This window comes from Strigops habroptila, chromosome 15 (genome assembly GCF_004027225.2).
Source record: "Strigops habroptila isolate Jane chromosome 15, bStrHab1.2.pri, whole genome shotgun sequence".
In the NCBI taxonomy this organism is placed as follows: domain Eukaryota; kingdom Metazoa; phylum Chordata; class Aves; order Psittaciformes; family Psittacidae; genus Strigops; species Strigops habroptila.
In genome coordinates, this window is record NC_044291.2 from 1392881 (window position 1) to 1413156 (window position 20276).

The 20276-nt window shown below is 50.1% G+C and overlaps 1 protein-coding gene across 3 annotated transcripts in view; it reads right to left on the reverse strand.

Annotated features, from left to right (window-relative positions):
• GPSM1 (G protein signaling modulator 1) overlaps positions 1-20276 on the reverse strand; it is a 72983-nt gene that overhangs the window by 21679 nt on the left and 31028 nt on the right. For 2 of the 3 annotated variants that reach the window (XM_030506927.2, XM_030506928.1), the window contains exons 9-11: positions 18735-18861; positions 5778-5848; positions 2126-2305 (exon numbers count right to left, since the gene is read on the reverse strand). In XM_030506927.2, coding sequence (XP_030362787.1) covers positions 2126-2305; positions 5778-5848; positions 18735-18861 — 378 coding nt within the window. The remainder of the gene's footprint in view (positions 1-2125; positions 2306-5777; positions 5849-18734; positions 18862-20276) is intronic. The other variant, XM_032920306.1, reaches the window with a different exon arrangement.

A 20276-nucleotide genomic window follows, 5' to 3' on the forward strand; every position in this document is an offset into this window, starting at 1 on the left:
GAACAGGCCTCAGGAGAACAACTAGGCAAAGAAGATGACTGCAGCAGCCAGGTAGAGCCTGAGCCACCCCTCTGCACCCCTGTGAGTCCCTGCTGGGTGATCACCCATCCCTGAAGGATGGGAGGAGCAGCACATCCCTCCTGCTCACACACAATTCCATCAGTCAAGAGCAGCACGAACCCTGGTGTCTGAGAGGCACCTCCTGCCACTGGGTTTGTGTGTCCGTGTCTTCACTTGCTCTTTCATGGACGTTCACCAAAACCCCATGTGTGCTCTCGAGAGGTCACTAGTGGTTGGCAATGTCCCACAGGGCCTTTTCTTAGACACAGCCTATGTGCTCACAGCTACACCCTGAGGAATGCTTTTTGCCTTGCTCTTGACAGAGTGTGGCTTTTGTTTGGCTCCTGGCTGAATGTCTGAGTTAAAAATACAAGGCTATTTTTGGCAGAAGTGGGGTTTTTTTTCTGCCTTTCTATTGCCTTGGATGCCCCCATGCTGCTGACTCCTTTCTGGCTCAGATGAGCTTTGTTTTCCTTCTCAATGATCATGTTTGCACCGGTGAGCAGTAGGAAATGCTTTTCCTATTAGACCATTTCCATAAGCACTGTTGAGAATGAAGAATGAACTCAGAGAAGTCTAAAAAAAAAAACCCAGCTGGTGTAAAGATCCTGTCTCCAGTGGCCAGAGAACTGAAAATCAGGAATGTCTGTGGTCAGAAAGGGATATGTACATACGCACATGCACACAGGTACAGCAGGATACGTTCTCCCCGTGATCCACAGACCAGGAACAAAGGACTGAGTGCTTGAAGCATTCCCTTTCTAGAGACAGGCTTCATCCCAAGCTCTGCAGCTCACACCCTTTCTTACCCAGCATGAAAATAGTTTATTTTGCTTTTCTTAAATGCCAGGAAAAAATAGGCCTCTCTTTCCTGGCTTGGATTTCTTCCATCTGGAATCAGTGCATGATCACAGGACTTGTGATACTGTTACAGTCTCAGGATAAAGCAAGAGCCCAAGTACTCTCAAGCACCCATGCAATCATTAAATCTTTGTTGTTATGCTCCCTATCTCCTGGCAACACCAAGCTGAGGACTTGGGTCTTCTCACTTGAGATCACCACGTTCTGATGTCTCAAAATCCCCTCCCCTGATCCAGCCACATGCCATCCTTTGTGGGTGTGATCCCTGTCTCTAGGACTGAGAACAAAACCAACACAGCTGCAGGAAACCTCCCCAGCACATTGTATTTGCTGTGTGTCACAACATAAACATCAACACAACCAGAAGATAACAGCCTAACAAAGAGCAAAAGACATCAAAAAGGCCCATGGAGAGCTTTCCAGGACACGAATCCCCACCACCTTCTGGGGAGCCAAGCACAGACTGAGTCAGAGCTCTTCAACACCAGCACAGGACTTGCTGCATGGCAGTAACCCAAAAACCACTGACACTGGGGCCAGCTCCTCCTGCCAGCTTCTGCTCTTCAGGAAGCCTGCTCCACCTAACTTGCTTCCAAAGAGAAGCTCCTAGACAATGATTTTCCATCATTTCTCTCTAAAGACCAGTGAATTCAAAGAGCCCACTCTGCACATTTCCACTCTGGAGACCATCAATGTGATCAGGACATGAGAGGGAACAGTACATAAGCTCCCACATTTGGCAATGGCAATCAGCATTTTTGATGGCTCATCATAAAAACTGAAAAGGGTTCTGTTTCTTGAAGGCAACAAGCCTGCTCCTCATGGACCCCAGGAGGCTGATCGAGTCAGGCTACACAAAGCAAGGGGTCCCAATTGCTGTATTTTTCTGGAATTGAAGGCATCACATCCTGACAGTCCCATACTCAGGAAAGCTCAGGCCTAGACTCCCGTCCCTCAAGAGAAGGTTACAAACAGCACCACTAAATATCAAGCTCTCATAAACTAGTTTGTGATGGAGGCTCGAAAAAGCAGAATGATTTGCCTATAGTTGCCCAAACAGTCAACAGCAGAGCTAGATGCAGGCTCTGCTTTCCAACCAACAGGCCACACCGCTACCCCCACAGTAGGTTAGAAATGAGGTAAGAACAAACACAATGTAAGAAACTCCCGGATCAGTACTGAAGGAAAAACATCATCCTCCTACCGACTGTGAGACCTGGACTCGGACTTCGCTGGCATCCAGTGGTGATGTACTTGACCCCTGGGGCTTCCTCTCAGAACTGGAGTGGTGCTCCCGGTATTTCTTTGACCTCGCAGGCAATGACAAGAACTCTTTTCCCGAGATCTTCAGGTCTCCCACATGATGGCTGTCCCCATTCTGGTCCTTGGGAAAGCAAGAAACAGTCATTGCTCAAATTGCCTGTCTCTGGTTTACGTGGAGATCTGTTGGCAAGTATCCACAGAACAGGGGACACAGAAGCAAGAAGTTCATGTGGAGTTCAGGTGGCGTGAGCTGCCACTCGTCATGTGCAGGGTTGAGTGAGCACATGCTGTCTACCTCTGCAGCACATGGTTTTAATGAGTGGAGAGGAAGCACCACCCAAGCAACGCACAGTAGTCAACTTCTCCACAAGAAGTCAGGGAGAAGTAGCACCCTCCTAAAACCCCAGGCATGCAGGTAGAAGCATGGCTGGTTTATTTATGGGGATGATGGAGGAAAGGTCCAGAAGCAGTCACTGCTGCTAGTGATTTCTGGCAACCACGCTCAAAAACCTCTTCTAAACAGTGGCAAGCTCATCTTGCCCAGGATACCAAACCCTTGGCACAAGTCCCTCCACTTGCTGTATCTTCACCTCTTCCCAGCACCCAGCCAGGCAGCAGCCTACACCAAACCCTGGATAGCCCGACCATGCCCCAGGGAACACAGCTATTCTCTACAGTATTTCCCACCTCTAGGATTTGGCTCCCAGCACAGATGGAGCATTGTCTGCTGCAGTCTCCCACTGTCTTCAGCAAGTAGGGCCCTTACCCAACAGCTTCCTAAAAGGCAGATTAACATGAATGGTTGGAGTCCCATTCTGCTCTTTTCTCATGCTACCAGAAGCACGTGGGGGCTGCAGGCTAACATGACTAACTGCAGCAGACAGTTACAAGCCATCCTCTGTTCTCTCACTGCTGTTCTCTTTTGCTCTCTTAAATGCTTGTGCTCAGTGCTCCCATAGACACAAAACACAGGATGATCACCCCTCTATAATGCATGAGGAAACTGAGGTGACAGAGGCTACGTCTCCTCCCACTGCAGCCCCTCACTTTGCTTTTCCAGGCCCTGCCCCGTGCCTGGCTCCCCCGTTCTCGCCCCCTTCCCACAAGACACACACAACTCTATCCCTTCTCTGTCAAAAGACTCAAGTTTAATGGCCCTGCCTGTATTATCATAACAGCCTCATTACTGCTGTCACACAGATGAGGCCCTGCTACAGAAGCACCTGGAGTATTTAGCTCCAAAGTCACTTACTGAAGGCAGGAGGCACTTTACATCTAACCAGTGGGAACTGAGTGCCCAAACCTGCTTGATGCTCCCGGCTTCAGCGCTTCCAGGCTGCAAACCACCCCATTATCATACCTAAAGCACTTGAGGGGATGCCTCAGGGTGTCCTCACTGCAGCAACTACAAGCAGGAGAAAGAAGCCCAGGACATGACCCAAGGGCCCAAGAGGTTGGGATTTAAGGGCACATTGACCAAAAAGCCAATAATACTGAACAGGATCTGAAGTCACAGCACACCAGCAGCACACTGAGATGCTGTAGCCAAAATGGCTTTTCCATTCCTTGCAATACAAGCAGGAATATCAAAGCAGGAGTAAGGAGAGATTCATTCCCCTAAATGCTATTGATGGGACCAACTGCAGCTAGGCTGGCATCAGCATTTTGAAAAGCAACTACAGAAGTGGATTTCAGAACTGGAAAGAAGCTGCCTTACAATGACCTTACTGCCTTAGAGCCTCAAACCACTTAGTTCATGACAAAAAGAATGGATGACTCAATTACAGCAAGTAAGAACCTTCAGGGTAAAAACCAGCATGTGATGAAGAGATTTTTAGTCTCGTAGAGAGAGGAATAAACAAGAACCAATGGCTGGGAGCTAAAATCAGAGAAACTCAAAACAAGGAATAAGGCACAGGCTGCAGAGAGCAGGATAATCAGGGAAGCAGCGTTCCCGCTATCTGCTGAGGCACTCAGAGCAGACATGGGTGCTTCTGGAGGCACACTGCCCAGGCACACGGCTCTGCGCAGGGGCATTGGACAAGAATTCCTGGCCTGAGTGGTTATGGGATTCCTGAGGACTTTGAAGGCTGTCTCTGGCACAGATGATGGGCAGAGGGTGAGACGATAATTGAGAGGGTGCTGGAGAGATCACAGTTCACTCCAGTGATTCCTCACCATAGCAAGCTTGAAGCCAACAACCCTCTCCCATGAGTGTAATCACCCTTCCTGGGAGCCGCAGTGGGAGAGAGGAAGCGGAATTGCATCCAAAGCACTTTTGCAAGGAGAGGGGAACCTGCACACACCCCACAGGACCACTGCAGGAGGAACAGGACTACTCATGTCTGACCCCACAGAGTACCCACAGCCCCATTTACTCCATCCTCCCTATGAAATCCCTGAAATCCCACAACCCTGCCTGAACTACTGAACGAGGTTCAGCTTTTCCAGCAAAGAGTAGGAAACCAGCAGCATTAACAGCAAATCACATATCAGCAAAACTCTCCCTGCCAGTCCTCTAGGCTGTGCTGCTGTGATGAGGATACACAGCTCAATGTCCCTTGCACCCAGCATCACTGTCCTTGTCACTATCAGCACCCTGGAGATGGAGTCAATGGCTTAAAGCAGGTCAGAGCCAAAATGGCCAGTGGGCAGTTGGGATAATTAATAAAAATACATAAATATGTTTGGCATTTAGCTCCCCAAAAGAGTTAATTCAGGGAGGAGCTTTTGTCTGGGCCTCCCAGTGCTTACTGGGAGGTTTAGGCACTCAAATGGGATGCAAGCTTGAGGTTGTTTCCCATTGACTGCACCTACCTGCAACTTGAGCAAGTTTTTTCTCTCTGTGACACTCCTGTAAGAGGGGAAACGCTCCCTGGGACACTCGGGAGAGCTGTGCCTGGAAAGCACTGGATGAAGGAACATTACTTGTGCCAAAGATATTCCCAAAAAGCAGAGCACGGCTGCCTGCCTGGTCACCTCCTCAGGGAAAGGGCATAAGCAAGCCCCATGGCAATGGGCAGACCCAGTGATCCTGTGCAGGATTCCTGAGAAGTTCAATCAATCCCTGTGGGTGGAAAGGCTCAGAGCCTCCACTGTGGAAACAGCCTTTGCCATGGGGACACTGGGAAAACGCTGAACTGCCTGGGTCTGCCATTGCCAGCAGCGAACCGGAGCAGAGGGAATCCTTAGAGCCCCTTGGAGCAAACCCCTCTGCCTCCTGCAACACACCAGCTCCTGCTTCTGCCCTCTCCTTCCCTGCCTGTGCTCAGTGCAGCACTCTGCTGGGGTAATAAAGCACCAAGATTTGCCACCAGCCACTAAAGAGGTTAAAATGCTAACAATTATCCTCTCAATGAAGGGCTGGTTTTGCAAAAAAGCACAGAAGTGGCTTTTTCAGCTTTCAGTTAAGTGCCTTTTCAGTCAGACCAGCTGTTCCTCTCCTCCAAGCTCTCTAGAAACCCTCTTTGGTTAATCCCATTGACTCCAATGATATCTGCTAATTGCATACTTCCCTGCAAATGAAGCCAGTCAACAAGCCATTACAGATTCCTACTGATACTTCATCTTCGAGGCCAGACATCTTTGCTTACCTTTTCAGAAGGGAACTTCAGGAGGTCTAAGCTGTCCATGCTGTTCCTTTGGAGTCTCTTTGGCCTGGCTCCTGCAAAACAACGCACTCTCGCATCAGGAGGGTGTCACTCACTGACAGCACTAATGTCACACAGATAAAATACAAAGTGTGGCAGATCCTCTGCTCCTGTTAACTACAAAGTCACAGGGACGGGATGTTGCAGCTGCGCTGTCCTTGAGATTCATGTGAGGGGGGGTTCTCTATTGTTTTGGGTCTTTTTCAAGACACTATCACAGCACAGTCAGCAGCAGTGAGGGTGGTGGGAAGCTTTTGCCATCAGACCAGTAGCGGTGTCACCCCACAACCCTGATCGCAAATGAGGTCTCTGGAATTCAGGAGTTACAAACCCTACTTTGAACCACAGAAGCCATGGAACTGGCATGGAGCAAAGTGAGAACAAAGCCATAGTTTAATACATCTGTGGATTTGTTGCTTCATATTTCTAACTTAAAGAATGTATCTGGGATGCAGCTTTAAGCTTTTCTCTACAGTCACGAGGGCTAGAAAACTAAGTGAAGGGGCAAATATTTTCTATCATAGGCTCAGCCTTAAGGGGAGCAAAACCTTGCTCTGAACCTGACAGAGGAATCAAAATTTGGCAGGATTCATGATAGTTATTTGGGATTTCATTCCAGCAATAACAGAGTGGGTGAAACACAGTTCAGCTCTGACCCCTGCTTTCTAAACTCTCTTTTACCTCCCTGTCTCCCTCCAACCTGCTTCCAGCTGCTGTTGCCTTGCTCACTAACAGCCAGGGTTCACCAAATGGGATGTCTTTACCATGTCTGGGTGGGAGAGGGAAAACTCCTGCCCCTCCACTCTCCTGCCCTCCTTCCCTGATCTTTCTGGAAGGTTCTGTTTAGCTGAGCACCACATGATGCCCAACGGCAGCAACCAAAGCTGCCACCTCAAGGTCCCATGATAACTTCCAAGCTTCAGGGGAAACCCTGGGGGAGGGTGAAAGAATGCATGTGAATTGAAACCCATCACCCTGAGAACAGAAACCACAGAGCTTTGTGTGGTTCCTGTGTGGTGAGCAAACTCACCAAACCTAAAGATTCCCCCGTTCCCAGCACCACCTGACAGCACCGCTGCTTATGCTACAGCATCTCCCACAGACCCTGTTCTAACCAGGGTGCCACCGAGCTGCTCACTGGACAAACTTGCTGAGAGAGAAAGCACAACATTCAGAAACCAAGTCAACACTGTAAGCAGAACATTGGGATTAAATGGAAAACCAGCAGGTAGCAGAGATTCCTGCACTGACACACATCCAGCTCAGCCAGGGCTCCAGATGTGACCACGGTTGTATCTAAACTGCACCAGCTCCAAAGACACTGCTGCTTTGGAAAGCTCAGCCTCGCTCAGCTTCATGAGACAAGCTGAGATCAGCTGGGATTATCGCTAAAGGTCATGCACATATATCACATCTTAGTTATAAATGACCTAAAGTTCATTTCGCTGCCCCTCACTCCCCTAAAGTGATTTATTCTTACAGCCATAAAGACTCAAACCAGCAAAACAATTACCAGGCTCTGCGTTCAGAAGGGACTGACATCAGGCCCAAAACATTGATGTGGATACACAGAGAGCAAGGAAAACGCAACGAGAAGCAGCCATCGTTTCCTCCAAACTCTCCCCTTTCTGCAGGGCAAAGCCAGTTGCTCACTTGGCAGCAGCTCAGTAACAACAGGATTTGATCCCGGAAGGTCAGCGAATGCTGCTGACATTGGCAAGGGTTCAGACATGGGGCTGCATCCCTTTGGAGCAGGCAGGAAGAAAGGGCTTTGCTGCCCTCCACAAAGCAGGCAGAACTCTTGATTTTACCATTCCTATTTCAGCCTTCACTTATCTTTACTGAGATCTTATCTAAGGTATCTCATGTTTACAAACCCGTGTTAAGCACCTCCTGCGAGCAGGTTGGGAAAGGCTCACGCTGTTGGATACCAGTGAAAGGTTTGGGTTATTTGGTAGCTGAACACATCCATCACCACAGGCTGGACGTGCACTCAGCCATGAAGACAGCTGAAATGATCAAGCCCCATAAGACAGGGAGAGCTGCATCCCTCTCAGTGGGCAGACACAACCCACTGCCCTGCCAGGGACACCACTTCACTCCATACAGGACTCCCCTTCCATGCCCTAAATGCCACCCAATATTACATTCCCCCAGGGCATCAGTGATATGAGTTTTCAGCTGAGAGGACCAAGAGCTCATAAGCAAAGGCCCTGTACCAGCTTCGTGGGAGACACAAGCTCCACACCCAGCTCCCATCGCTCCCCTGCGCTCCCTGTGGGCATCAGCACATTCTGGGCATGGCTATGGCTGCTCTCGGCTTCCCTCAGAATAACCTGGACTCTTCTGTGCGGAGCAGCGAGGTGGGTCAGGAATAAAAGCCCCCTACAACCACTCCATCAGCTGGTACATTTGGGTTTCAAAGCAATGCCCAAGAGGTGAAGCCAGCACCTGGAAGTGAGCGTGCGTCACAGCGGCTTTTAACAGCCACTTCCAGGAAAGCAAGAAAGGAGCCAAATGTGTCTGATTAGATAAACACCCATCATCGCCAACAGGCTAAAGAGTCGTTAATTATACACCTCTGTCCTCAGGTGCTTTTGTACATTTGCAGTAGCATTAAACTGCTGGCCAGAAAGCATTAATCTCTGATCTGAGAAAACCTGCCTTCCCCTTTGTTAATTTAATAACACAGTCAGCTGAGACTGCCCCGGCAATTAGGGCACGCAGAACAATTTGTCTTCTTCAGTTGTTTTGGTGCTCCTCTGTTACCGTGTGGATTCCACATTCAATTGAGTAGAGAGGGGAAGAAGTCAGGAGTTACAAACCCAACTTCAGAGCCACCCAACTCATAGAATCATCAGCTCAGCTATTTCCTTCCCAAAGACGACACAAGTGGCACCAGGACTGAGCACTGGCCCCGCCATCCTGCTCACCGCAAGCGTCCCGCTGGTGGAGCAAGCAGCACCATTAAAACAAGCAGCTAGAAGGACTAAGAGGCTACTATGAGTCAGGGCTATGGTAAACCAGATCCACCCAGGCAGCAATTCCCACCGTACGCCTGGAGCTTCTCCCCTTTACCCCACACAGACGGGCTCAGTAGCCTCCACGCACTCATCTTCCGAGAGCAGAGAGATTTCCATACTCACCAGCACCCCACGACAGAAGGAGTCCCCTTAACTTTCTGTCTCCGACCAGGACATTCCCTCAGATGGCTCCAGACGTAACTTCCAGGTTCCTCCGAGTTATTTTTCCCAGAAATACCTGCAGCACTGCCTAATCCTCAGCAAAAGTTCAACTCTGCCTCTTCTGCCCCAGTGCAGATCAACAGCAGCAGCCATAGATGCAACAGATTGAGCAGCTGAAACCCCGGGTCTGTTCCTCTGGAAGGTTTTTTCCTCCCTTTCCAGTATTTATTGGCATGTTTACCAAGCTCATTGCAGAGCAACGGAAAACCTCAGGGGCATTTCTAAATGCTCTCTCTGTCTTTAAGGTTTACTGAGGTCTTTAATAGAGCAAGCTGAAACCTTCTTGTGAACATCAGCTGAGCAGCGCTCCTGACTGGCTGTATTCATGCCTTGTTTTCCTGCAGCTCCTCGGATGTTGTTCTTTTCACTGCTCAGCTTTGCTGGCTCATTTTTTAATAGTTTTTTTCAACAATCTGCCCCCCCATGAACCAAGGGGGGTTATTTTTCCTGCTGGTGCTGAGGTGTGTTTAACGGTTTTCACATTCTTGTGATTTAAAACTGGATGAAGCAGTCACCTCCCTCCCTGGAAGGGAGCAATGGACTCCAGGGAGCGGGAAGTCCACTGCCATAGAGCTGAGGGTGATGCATGTGCTGGCCTGCCTGCAGGTGAGGCATCCTTGCTTCCCCCAGCTCGCTCACATCCCCCATCTCATAAACACTCCCTATTCTGCCTTTGGGACACTAACCCAACATATCCATGTCAGACATGCACCTAGACCCATCCACTTTCTCTGACTCAGAGATGGGGATGGCCCCTCTGCACATCCTTCCGCTACCTGTGATGACATGGATACAGGAACCTTTATTTAAAGTCTCTTTTCATGGCCAGATGTTTGGTAGTGCATGCTCCATACCTTCCTTGAGCTTAAAAATGAGCTTAAATGAGCTTAAAAAGCTCATTTTAAGCAGAGCTACACCAGGCCCTGCATGTGTGAGAAAGAAGCTAAACCAGAGAGTTGACACAGCAGACGCAGCAAGCACAGCATCTTCCCCCCATTCTTCTCCTGTTCCCTTAGGATCTGGCCCCAGCTCCATACTGCCTGGAAGGGCAGGATCAGTGTGGTCTCTGGAGGGAAGAGGAAACCTTGAAAACCAAGGGAAGTCTTTGGTTTTCAAGGTGCAATTAGAGGAGAAATGCTCATGCAGCAAAAGTTCTTCAGCAGTACCTTGCTACAAAGTGAGATGTAGCCACAGAAAACACCGGGAAGTGTTTTATCACAGGATGATGATGGGATCATGCCCTGTACATTTGCAGCACAGCAAAGCTGGGTAGATAGTGTGAGCAGCTTTGTTCTCTATGGACAGTCTCCATATCTAAGCAGTGCTCCTGAGATTGCAGTTGACAAGATCGAGCAGAGCATGTGTAGCAGCGACTCAGGGAGCCCTGCCAGGAGCTCTCATCAAGCTGACATGTGCTTTGATAACTCCGAGGCTCTCCGCCATCTCCAGCAGCTTGGAGAGCTGCCTACTCCATCCCTGCTTGAGACAAAGCGAACCCCCCCGGTGCAGATCAAGCGACAGTTCTATTTGCAGGCTGGGAACACGCTGTATCCCTCTGGGGTGGCTGTACCAGAGGAAGCAGAATTAAACCTGACAGTGGACTCCAAAGACAACCAGTGGGGAAAGGTTATACAGCCAAGATTTACATGAAAAGGTCAATCCTCTCTCTACCTGTATTAAATGAGAGATACCAACTTGGCTTTTGGGTGAGTTCATCCAGCCCAGGACACTGCCTCCCCCCATCTGTACAGATCCCAGTTCAGAACCTTGATTTTGGGCAGTTGTTTGTGGTTAAAGACAGGTCTGCAAACCCTCCCAAGCTCAGAGGTGACGGTGGAGATACGGTCCAGCAATCCGAATGCTCACAGACCACCTCGAATCATACACTACTGACATCTAATCAGGAAAGCTTTGCCAAGCTCACGCTCCATTATTACAGCAAGGAAGTGGGGGAAGCGAGCACAAAAAGAAAGGAGGAGGGGAAAAAAAGCAGCCTCCGGTAGGACAAGCATCTCATTTAATGTTTTAATTAGTCTTCAAAGACATAATGGATTCTGGCACTATAAATCCACTTGACCTCTATTATTGCCAGCACTTGCATGATAAATGCTGGCATTTGTTTTCCCCGTTGTTACTGGGATAGAACAATACTTTTCTCTAACCAGAGAAAGCAAATAATACCACTTATTTATGATGACTGCACCATAGAAGACTAGCACCAAGCTGTTGTGTGTCAATCCATGGGGAGGACTATCTGCTTACACCCAATCCTTTAGACAGGAAAGGAGCAGGGGAATCCTGACAGCTCTGGCCCTTTCTGTTTCTGAGGATAGGGCAAGATGAGCAGGACAACAGTTTTTTCCCCTCTCAGTTATTTAAGGACTTTTCTGGCTGCCCAGTTAAGGCAAAAGCCACAAGCAGGTATGGATTGCAACAAAGGGATAGTATACATGAAAACAATGAACCCAACCCCTAGCTAAGGGCCAGGGAAAGCTGCAGGGAGGTTGTTTTCAGTGTAGTGTCACATTAGATTTCCTGAGGAGCACTTTGGTTCCATGTGAGGCCCTTCCAGCCTCAGCTCTCCATTGTCAGAGCCAAAGCAACAGGAACGAAACCCCTTCTGCTGGGAAGATGGGCTCCAGCATGCTTGTTGTGCTGTGCCATATCCATTAGCACACAGCTGAGCAAACATCAACCCTCCACACAGATCCAAGCACTACAAAAACCTCCAGAACAACAATTTTGCAGGATTTTTGCTCCGTGGCAAAACTGTTCCTTTAAAAAAAGAAAAAGTACATCCAATCTGTGGTAATAAAGAGAAGTTACGTTTGAGTTGAGATGCTCATCTGCCTGATTTGGCAGAAGATGCTTTGTGCACATGTCACCCGTTTCGCATCCTCCAGAATCCAGTCTGACAGCTGAACAACTGCAAATAACAGCAATGCTGCACAGCCGCATGGCACCCAGGAGTCCTTCACGTCTGGCTGGCTGCAGCCAGGGTGAGCAGCCAGCACAGAGGCTCCTCACATGGGGAGATGCAATGAGGAGACACCCTGGACCACATACCAGAAGAGCCTTCATGTGGATGAGGTAAGACTTGGAGCAAAGCCCTTCTCAGAGATAGAGATGGCACCAGGGAGCTACTTTCCCACAGCGGGAGCAAACCCAAAGTAGCTCAGGAAAGCTGCAATGTTTGAGTACAAGGTGATCTTACATCTTGTAGCATTACAACTATTAGTAATGGTCACGATGTTGGGCACCTCTTTGATTTCAGTTTCCCCCGACATGTGCAATGGGCATTAGCTTTTCTCTAACTGAGCAAGGTTGGAATAAAACTTCTTTGCAAATAAAGTGCTGGCAATTCAGGTCAAAGAACGAATTTTGGTGTGCATCTGCAGGACCTAGACAACGCAGAGCACTTAATTATGCAACACCTAACAGATAGACAAAGACAGACCTTGGAGCTTGTTGGAAGCTTGAAGCCATGTTAGAGGTGGCCTCTTACAACCATAACCTCCCCCAGGCAATTGTCTGCTTCATAGATTAACAGTTGTGGGGACAGGAGGCTTTTGTGGGAGATAAATGAAGAGGGTGGAGCAGGCTGGGAGGAGGCACATAGCCTCAGGGCTAATGCAAGAGCAGTGGGAAAGGCTTGGCAGGAACACCTGGCTTGCTTCTGAGAGCAGGGTTTTCTCTGCCAGTATAGAGCAGAGTCTCATGACCACCCATCCTCCATTATCAGCTTGTGTTGAACAAGCAGAGATCAAAAAGAAACGGAGTTTAAGCTAGAAAGTGACACACAGTAAGTAAGCAACATTCCCAGCAGCCAGAGGAGCCCAACTACACAGCTGTGCCCTACAGGCTGAGTCAGGGAGGGCAGAGAAAGAGCAACACACAAGAGCTTTGCAGTGATGAGACGCTGAGTAGAACCCTCTAAGAGGGACAATGCACTTGATCCCTCCTCCTGGATGCTGCTGTCAGCCACCACTTGCAGCAGCCGGGCACTTTCCAGCCACTGGAACACACTGGCCACACTGGACTTGAATTCATGAGCTCTGCCTCTACAACCTGCCACGTCTCTTTCTTTGCTAAGCAAAGGTCTGTTGTCCGAGTGCTTGTTCCTGCTAGGCTGGGGCCAGTCCTGCTGCCAAGGGAAGGAGTATGGCTCCTGAGGTCAGTCAAGAGATGAAGGTGGCTCATGCTGAGGGTCTGGCCTTGCCTTGCTCAGAGAAGTGCCAAAGCAGACCATGGGCATCCATACAGAAACCTTTAAGAGGTAAAAAGGATTTCTAGCTGGGTAAGAAACTTTCTTCTTCATCCCTTTCTTGCTCTGTGCTGCAAGAGAACACAGTAACCAGAGGCATCTTGTTCCTAACAGTAATACTGTACTGTTAGACAGAAGATCATCATAACCATAGGCATTTCCTACACACTGGTACCAAAGGAAACTGTCTGTGGAAAGTGCATTCGGGAACCAGACAGCACACACCAGAGCTGGGATGGCTGCAGGAGCCTGGAACAGTAGCCAAAGGGAACTTCAGGCTTCCCAGCTCAGAGCAGGAGTTTGTGTAAGGACCTGGCAATTTCCAGAAAGTCAGCTCTCCCCACAACAAGAGATCTCTTGATTTAATGGATGGCTTTGCCAAAAGCCACGTTGTACCTTCTCCACCACAGGCTTCAAGAATTGGCTTCTTCCTCGTCCTCCCTTCCTACTCTTGCAGTGTCCCCTGGCATCAAGATAAAACAAGAACCTGAGTTTCATTAGCACAAGATCTTCTCCTCCAGTCCTGGAGGATTTCCTTTTCTGTGAGCTGAGAAGTTTGCTGTACTTCACATGGCTGCTGGGAAGGAAGCTCAGGTGCAGACCAGGGTGAGAGAAGAACCTGAAATACTTCTTGATGCTTTGAGAAGAACATTTTAAAACTCCCTAAAGCCAATACTGGGGCAGTCTGAACCGAGGGCTCAATTATTCAGTTTAAATCCAAATGACTCACAGGTTCATCCCCCCCATCAGTGCTGCTGATTTAACAGCTCACACAGCAGAGATTGCTCAGATTTAGTAAAAAATCAATATAAAGATTATGAGGAGGCATCCTTTAGAAGTCCTAAATCTCGACCCAAGCAGCCCCCCATGCAAGCAGCACTCCTGTCATTCCTGCTCTGCTTCCTTAAGCATCACAGCAAGGACCACCACACACTCAGGTCTTTTTGACACCTTCCTGCAGGTGCCTTACTGGGAACATTTGTGCCAACACTCCTCCGAGCTCGGAGGCTGAGGCTCCACTGAGCATCTGTTAGAGCACAATAAAGCAACCAGACCACCTTGTGTTCTGCATCCACTCAGCCAAAAGCTGCTCTGCCTCAATCAACAACCTCATCCATCAAAGCCCTGCATAAGCAGGTACAATTAACCAGCACGGCCTCGGGCTTTCGTTTTCAGAATGATAAAGGCTGAGCTGCAGCCCATAAACTCTTGGGAAGAAATAAATATAGTTGAGGATACTGAATATTGAGCAATTCCAATTGCTGTGCTCAGTCTGACCGGCAAGAGCAGGGCAGGGTCCATCCTGAAGCCGTTACTGATGTGACCCTTGTGCTGGTCTGCTGAGCAGAAGGCGGACACTGCCTGGCCCCTGCGCTCACAGGCTCAGTGGCAGGGCTGTCCCTCTGGCACAGATGCTGCTCTCAGAGGGCCACATCTCCTGTCACCCAGCACAGTCCTTCACAGGAGGGTTGAGCAAGCCATGGAGAAGGAACATCCCTGCTCCTGTGCAGCCTGAGGCACAGGCTGGCACGGGTTGGCAGCACTGCTGCCTCCCTGCTCTGCGTCAATACAGGGCTGGTCAATCGAGCGTATTTCAGCAGCACTAAACACTTCTCAGCTACTTCAAAGATACCTAAAGCAAGCAAACAAACAAAAACAAACAGGCTGGGAAACATAAAAGCAGATTTCTTCTATCCCTGTCTAATTGATCCAAGGGTTCAAAGATTCCTGTGAAGAAGGCTAGCTCAAAACCGCATTAAGGATGCAAAGACCCATGTTCAAAGCCACGCAGAGCTGATCACAGCTCGGGAAGGAGTGGGATTTCATACCTACCCAGCCTCGGCTGCCCACTTCACCACCTGAGAATACCACCTGAAGCATGGCTGCCTTCTGCACATGGAGGAGCCATGCCCACATGAAGGCTCAGTGTCTCCTAACACTACTGCTGCCATCGGAGGGGATGGCTGAGGCTGATGTGCTGCTGAGAGCAAAAGCAAAGCAGCCCAGGGTCAGTCTTTACTCTGGAGAGGCACAGAGGCTGCCCCAGGCTGCTCCTGGCTCACTGCTACCTGCAGGGCACGAGGCAGAGCTGAGTCCTCTGTGTGTGAAAGAGCAAGACCGTTTTTCAGGGGCACATTTTCATTGTTTGGAGAAACAGACTCAACCTCTGTTTGTTTGCTCTGTGCTTTAGCTGCTCTGTAGCTTCTTTCAGTTTGTTGCTTTAAGCTCTCTGTGTTTGCGTTTCTTTGCAAGGTCGTTGCTTTCACAAGACTTTCCCAGCGCTCCCCCGGCCTCCAGCTCAGGCTTCTGACGTCCAATTGCTCTCAGAATATTCATAAAGATCACGAAGAGCTCAGCAAGAGGAGCCAAAACTGCAGAGGAGAACAGCAGATCCTCCTTCCACCCTCAGGGTCCTGGTGGAGGGCAATGCCCAAGACTTGGAAGCAAAAATAACCTGGGAAGGAGACAGGTTTTCCCAGAACTCAAGGTTCCTGCAAAGCTTTATTGTACCTGCCTGATGAAACCAATGTGGTTTATAACACGCCTGCCCTATCAGGTGAGTTCAGCATCCTGATGAACATGCAGCCATTTTATAACCTTCAGCAGGGAAAAGAGTCTGAAGGGAAAAAAGCCTGGAAGTTCTCCCCAGCACAAGACTTGTTGCCAGCAAAAGGCACGGCTGGGTCCGAAGTCGACTCGAGTCTCAACTCTCTCACCTGCTTCCCATTACAGAAACAGATGTTCCTCCTGCTGTAAATTGCTGCTATTAATAATATAAATAATTATGCTCGTCTAATAATGTAATAGGTGCACAGGAGGGTACCAAAATTCCTCCCAGACGTTAAATACACCTCCCTTCTTAAGGGCTCGGAGGCATGGTGGTGGCCTCTTTTCCTCCTCTGAAGTTCAGAATAAGAGGGCTGAAGCCAGCCTAAAAGCTAAGGAGAAACCAAGGGAGGCACAGCCTGTCCTGCAGATCCATCCTCTCTCCAAATCTCTATGCAACAGGGGCAGCACCTTTCCCACCTGAGATGCATGTGCAAAAGCATGCACGTGGCTAAAACACTGCAACACTCGGTTCCCTCCTTTGGCAAGGTGCTGCTGCACAGCCCTAGCCCATGACACACGGGGGCAGCTGATTTTTACCTCCCCAGCAGGTGCCCCAGGACCTGGCAAGGGAAAGTGTCCCCCACCTCCTGCAGTAGGGAAGCTCTCCTCTGCAGGGAAACCTGCCCCAGGGCCTGTGGTCCCCCCTTTATCACACCACAAATCCCAGCCATTCCCTGGTTTTCCTCCAGAGAACACTTTGTCCTTCTGTTGACAACAGCCCCGGCCTCGGGAATGTGAGCAATAGCATCACAGATTAAGGAGGTCAGTGCCTCTGATTACAGCTGTTCAGCCCCTCTTCCCATCCTCCAGCAATCACACACAGACAGGCATGGCTCTGGATGTCAGACTGGAGAAAAATCACTGGTGGTTCCAGATGTTAACACAGCACAGGCACATCTGGCTCCCTGGAGGGCAGTGAGCAGGCCATGGGCCACACTCTGGCTCTGCCTCACCTTCAGAGTCAATCCCCATGACGGACCAGGCTTGGCACGTGCCTGAAGCAGGAATCCCAGCCCCTCAGTGCCACGTGCTCTTCGAGTCTCCTGCTGTGAGATGCAGTTGATGGGGCTGTGCCAGCACCCGTGTGGGGTCACTGCTCACACCAGGCTCAGCTCTCCCCAAGAGCAGCTCTACTTAGACCAAGACCTTCCCTGACCCCCAAGCTTCACTGTCCTGCCTGCAGTGGGACACCAGACCAGTCCATAGCACCCTGCATTGAAGCCCGGATTCAATGGGGAGTGTTGTTATAAGAGCAGACACCCCCTTGCTCTAATTCTTCAATTATTTCCAGCTATAAGGCCATGCACTCCCAGTTGTCAGTGTGGTCAGAGCTGCAGAGCCCCTCTCCCAGGTAAACCTGGCCCAATCCCTTCCACATCATGTGCTCACAGCCCCAGTCCAATGTGTCTCATGCAGTGCTCTCGTGCCCATGCAGTCCTTGGCATTGTCCTCTGCTTCCCCTTCATTCCCCAGCCTGAGGGACCTGGCACCCCACCAGCTCGTTTCCTCTGCACTTCACTCTGTCCCAGGGGCACCAGCAATATCAAGGTTAATTTCCTGTTCCCCTTTCAGAGCAAAATAATTCACCAGAAGGGAGCCCCTGCAAGATGCCAGGAATGAACAGAAGGTTCTAGCTAATAAGTTTCCCAGCAGCTGTAAGGATGGAGCTGACGTGAAACAGGAGCTGGGGCAGCCGTTGTGGCTCACACAGCCTTTGAGGAAAGAGCTCAGGTCCACTGCAGCTCCTGCTGGGGCACGGCAGGACACGCTGGCTCCTCACCCACAGCTTGGCTCCTCAGGAAAAGCTCTAGCACTGACGTAGCAGGCTACACCTTCAACATCAATACAGAGAGCAAACACACAGAGCCAGGCTCTCTCCCCCCCAGAACACCCTGCCTCAACCCCAGCATCATTTTCTCTACGTCAGCCCTACCAGGAGGCATCATCTTCTCTACGTCAGTTCTACCAACAGGAAAGAGAACACACGGCCTGAGAAAACGCGTCTGCACAAACAAGGTCATATTTAATCAGTCAGCACCTCCTGGGGTGCAGTTTCATCTGTGCGAATTAGTGAGTCTGTCCATAGCGACAGAGAAATGAGCTGGAAGTGCCCCACGCCAGGCACCCACCGAAGCCTGCAGTGGGCATGTACAGGGCAGGCAGAGGGTCCTCGGGCTGGGGACAGGCAGCAGGCTGGCAGCGTGCTGTGCCAAGGACCTGGCTGTGCCCTCCTGCTCCCCAGGAGTGGGAGCAGAACCACCCAGGGCAGCCGGTGAAACCATTTTGTCTGCTCTGGCCGAGCCTTCCCACAGCTTTATGTCCAAGTTGGGCATCACTGCGGGTGTCCCAGGGGTGAGACAGCACCCAGAGTGCTGATGCTCACAACCTGCCTTCAGCCCATTGCTGTGCTTGTTCTTGGGTGCTAATCAGAACAGAGCAACCAAAAATCCCTGCCAGTCACCTTTTGGAAGCTTGCTTTATCAGTCAGATCAGTTAACAGGGCCCTGCAGAGCTTTAGAAGAGACAAAAGCTGATTTGCTGCTTGGCACTGTGGAATTTCATTCCTTATGCAGATTAATTCCATTAACTCATTCTGTGCCCTTTTTGGGGCAGATCCTTTCCTTGCAGCTTATGGAAAGCTCAGAGCAAACATACCACAGTCTCCTTTCTGCTAAAGGCACTTGACAGCCTCATCTTGCTCTGGCATTCACATTTCCTCCCCACGCACCACACCACATCTCTCACGAGACCTTTCAATGCCACCAAAAGCCCAGAACTCACCTTGTGCTTCATAGCCAGAATAGCGATGAGCTGTCCCCGGGTCCTCCTCGCCGGGGCCCAAGCCAAGGGCTGTCCTGAGCTGGGCCATGTTCCCCTGCGCTGTCAGCTCACCGCTCCGGTCCCCGATCTGCAGGGGGAACCAACAGGGCAGCTGGTTAAAGGACACATGCTCTAAGCAAAGAGCCACTATAAAGGGTTTTGCCAGGCCCATATCAGAGCAAACACACAGCCAGCCAAAAGGGAGCTTGGAGACACACTGAGAGACTGTAGAGCCCAGCTTTCACACCAAAGCAACTCTCCAAAGCTATTCCTCAGGGATACTTCAGGCGAGGGTCCATGCGTGCTGTGCATGATTCTCTGGAGATCAGCACAGCGAACTGAAGGGGCAGAGCTCGCCCACTGCTACAGAACTGGGACAGAGCTAAACCTGCACGTCTGGTCCATTCTGTAGTCACATATGGCTTGGCAGAGAGCCCCGAAACTCTCAGCCCCCTTCCTCAAGTATTTCCATAGTTACTGAGCACCAGACAGCCACACTACTACCAGCCATGCGGGCAGTGCCACACTCAGAGGTTGGGTGCTCTGGAAGCCCCTCTCTCCTGGCTCCAATCCACACAGCTGTGATTTGTTTCTAGTGATCTGCCCACCCAAGGCTCCAAAATCTTTTTGAGTCCAAATTTTTCCACATTCCCACCCAAGGGAGCCAATGTTACATCTTCAGGAAGAGACCTGCCCAGAGGCTCCTATGGGAAGTCATAGGACATGTTGCTGCATCCTCCTCAAAGTTTAACCAAAGCAGAAAGTTACCGTGCTGCACATCACCAAACAGAGAGGCCACTCAAACAGCCTCAAATCTTCAGAGGAGCAGCAGCCTCTGTTACAGAGGAAGACCTTGGCTGTTCCTTTAGAAAGGCCAGACTTCCTGTTAAATGCCTTGCAACAGCTCTTTTGTGGTCCTGTGAGATAGGCTGCAGTGTGAGCCAGCCTAGGACAAATCATAAATCCCCACATTAGTTATGACAAAGCCCCAAGCACTAAAGGGAAGCAGATCAAAAAGCTTATCAGGCACAAATCCCCACCAGTTACAAGAGATTTGCTGTTGGCATCATCTCCAGAGAAGTTCCTGTGTCCTGGTTCGGTCTCACAGTCCTTAATGCTTCCCTGACTTCCACTCATTCCAGATCACCTTCAGGGCCCTGTCAGCATCAGAGGAACACACTGGCAGGACCATGACCCCAAGAAGGACCTACCCCACACACCACACAGAGCCCTGTTTCCTGCCCCCAGCTCAGATGTCTGTTTCCCAGGAGCCCCCTGCCACAGGCAGAGGTGGAAAAGCTACTCCAGCGCAGTGTCTGGGAGCTGGGGCAGCTTCCAGGTTTTTAGGTGCACATCCTTCATTCCAACTGTTCCAGAGGCAGTTTTTCAGTAACCTCTGCTCACCCTGCAGCAGCTCCCAATGTGGTCACACTGAGATTTCATTTAGATTCAGATTCTCGTTGGGGAAGAAAGAGGAAAATGTGATGGGAAGCAGAGTTACAA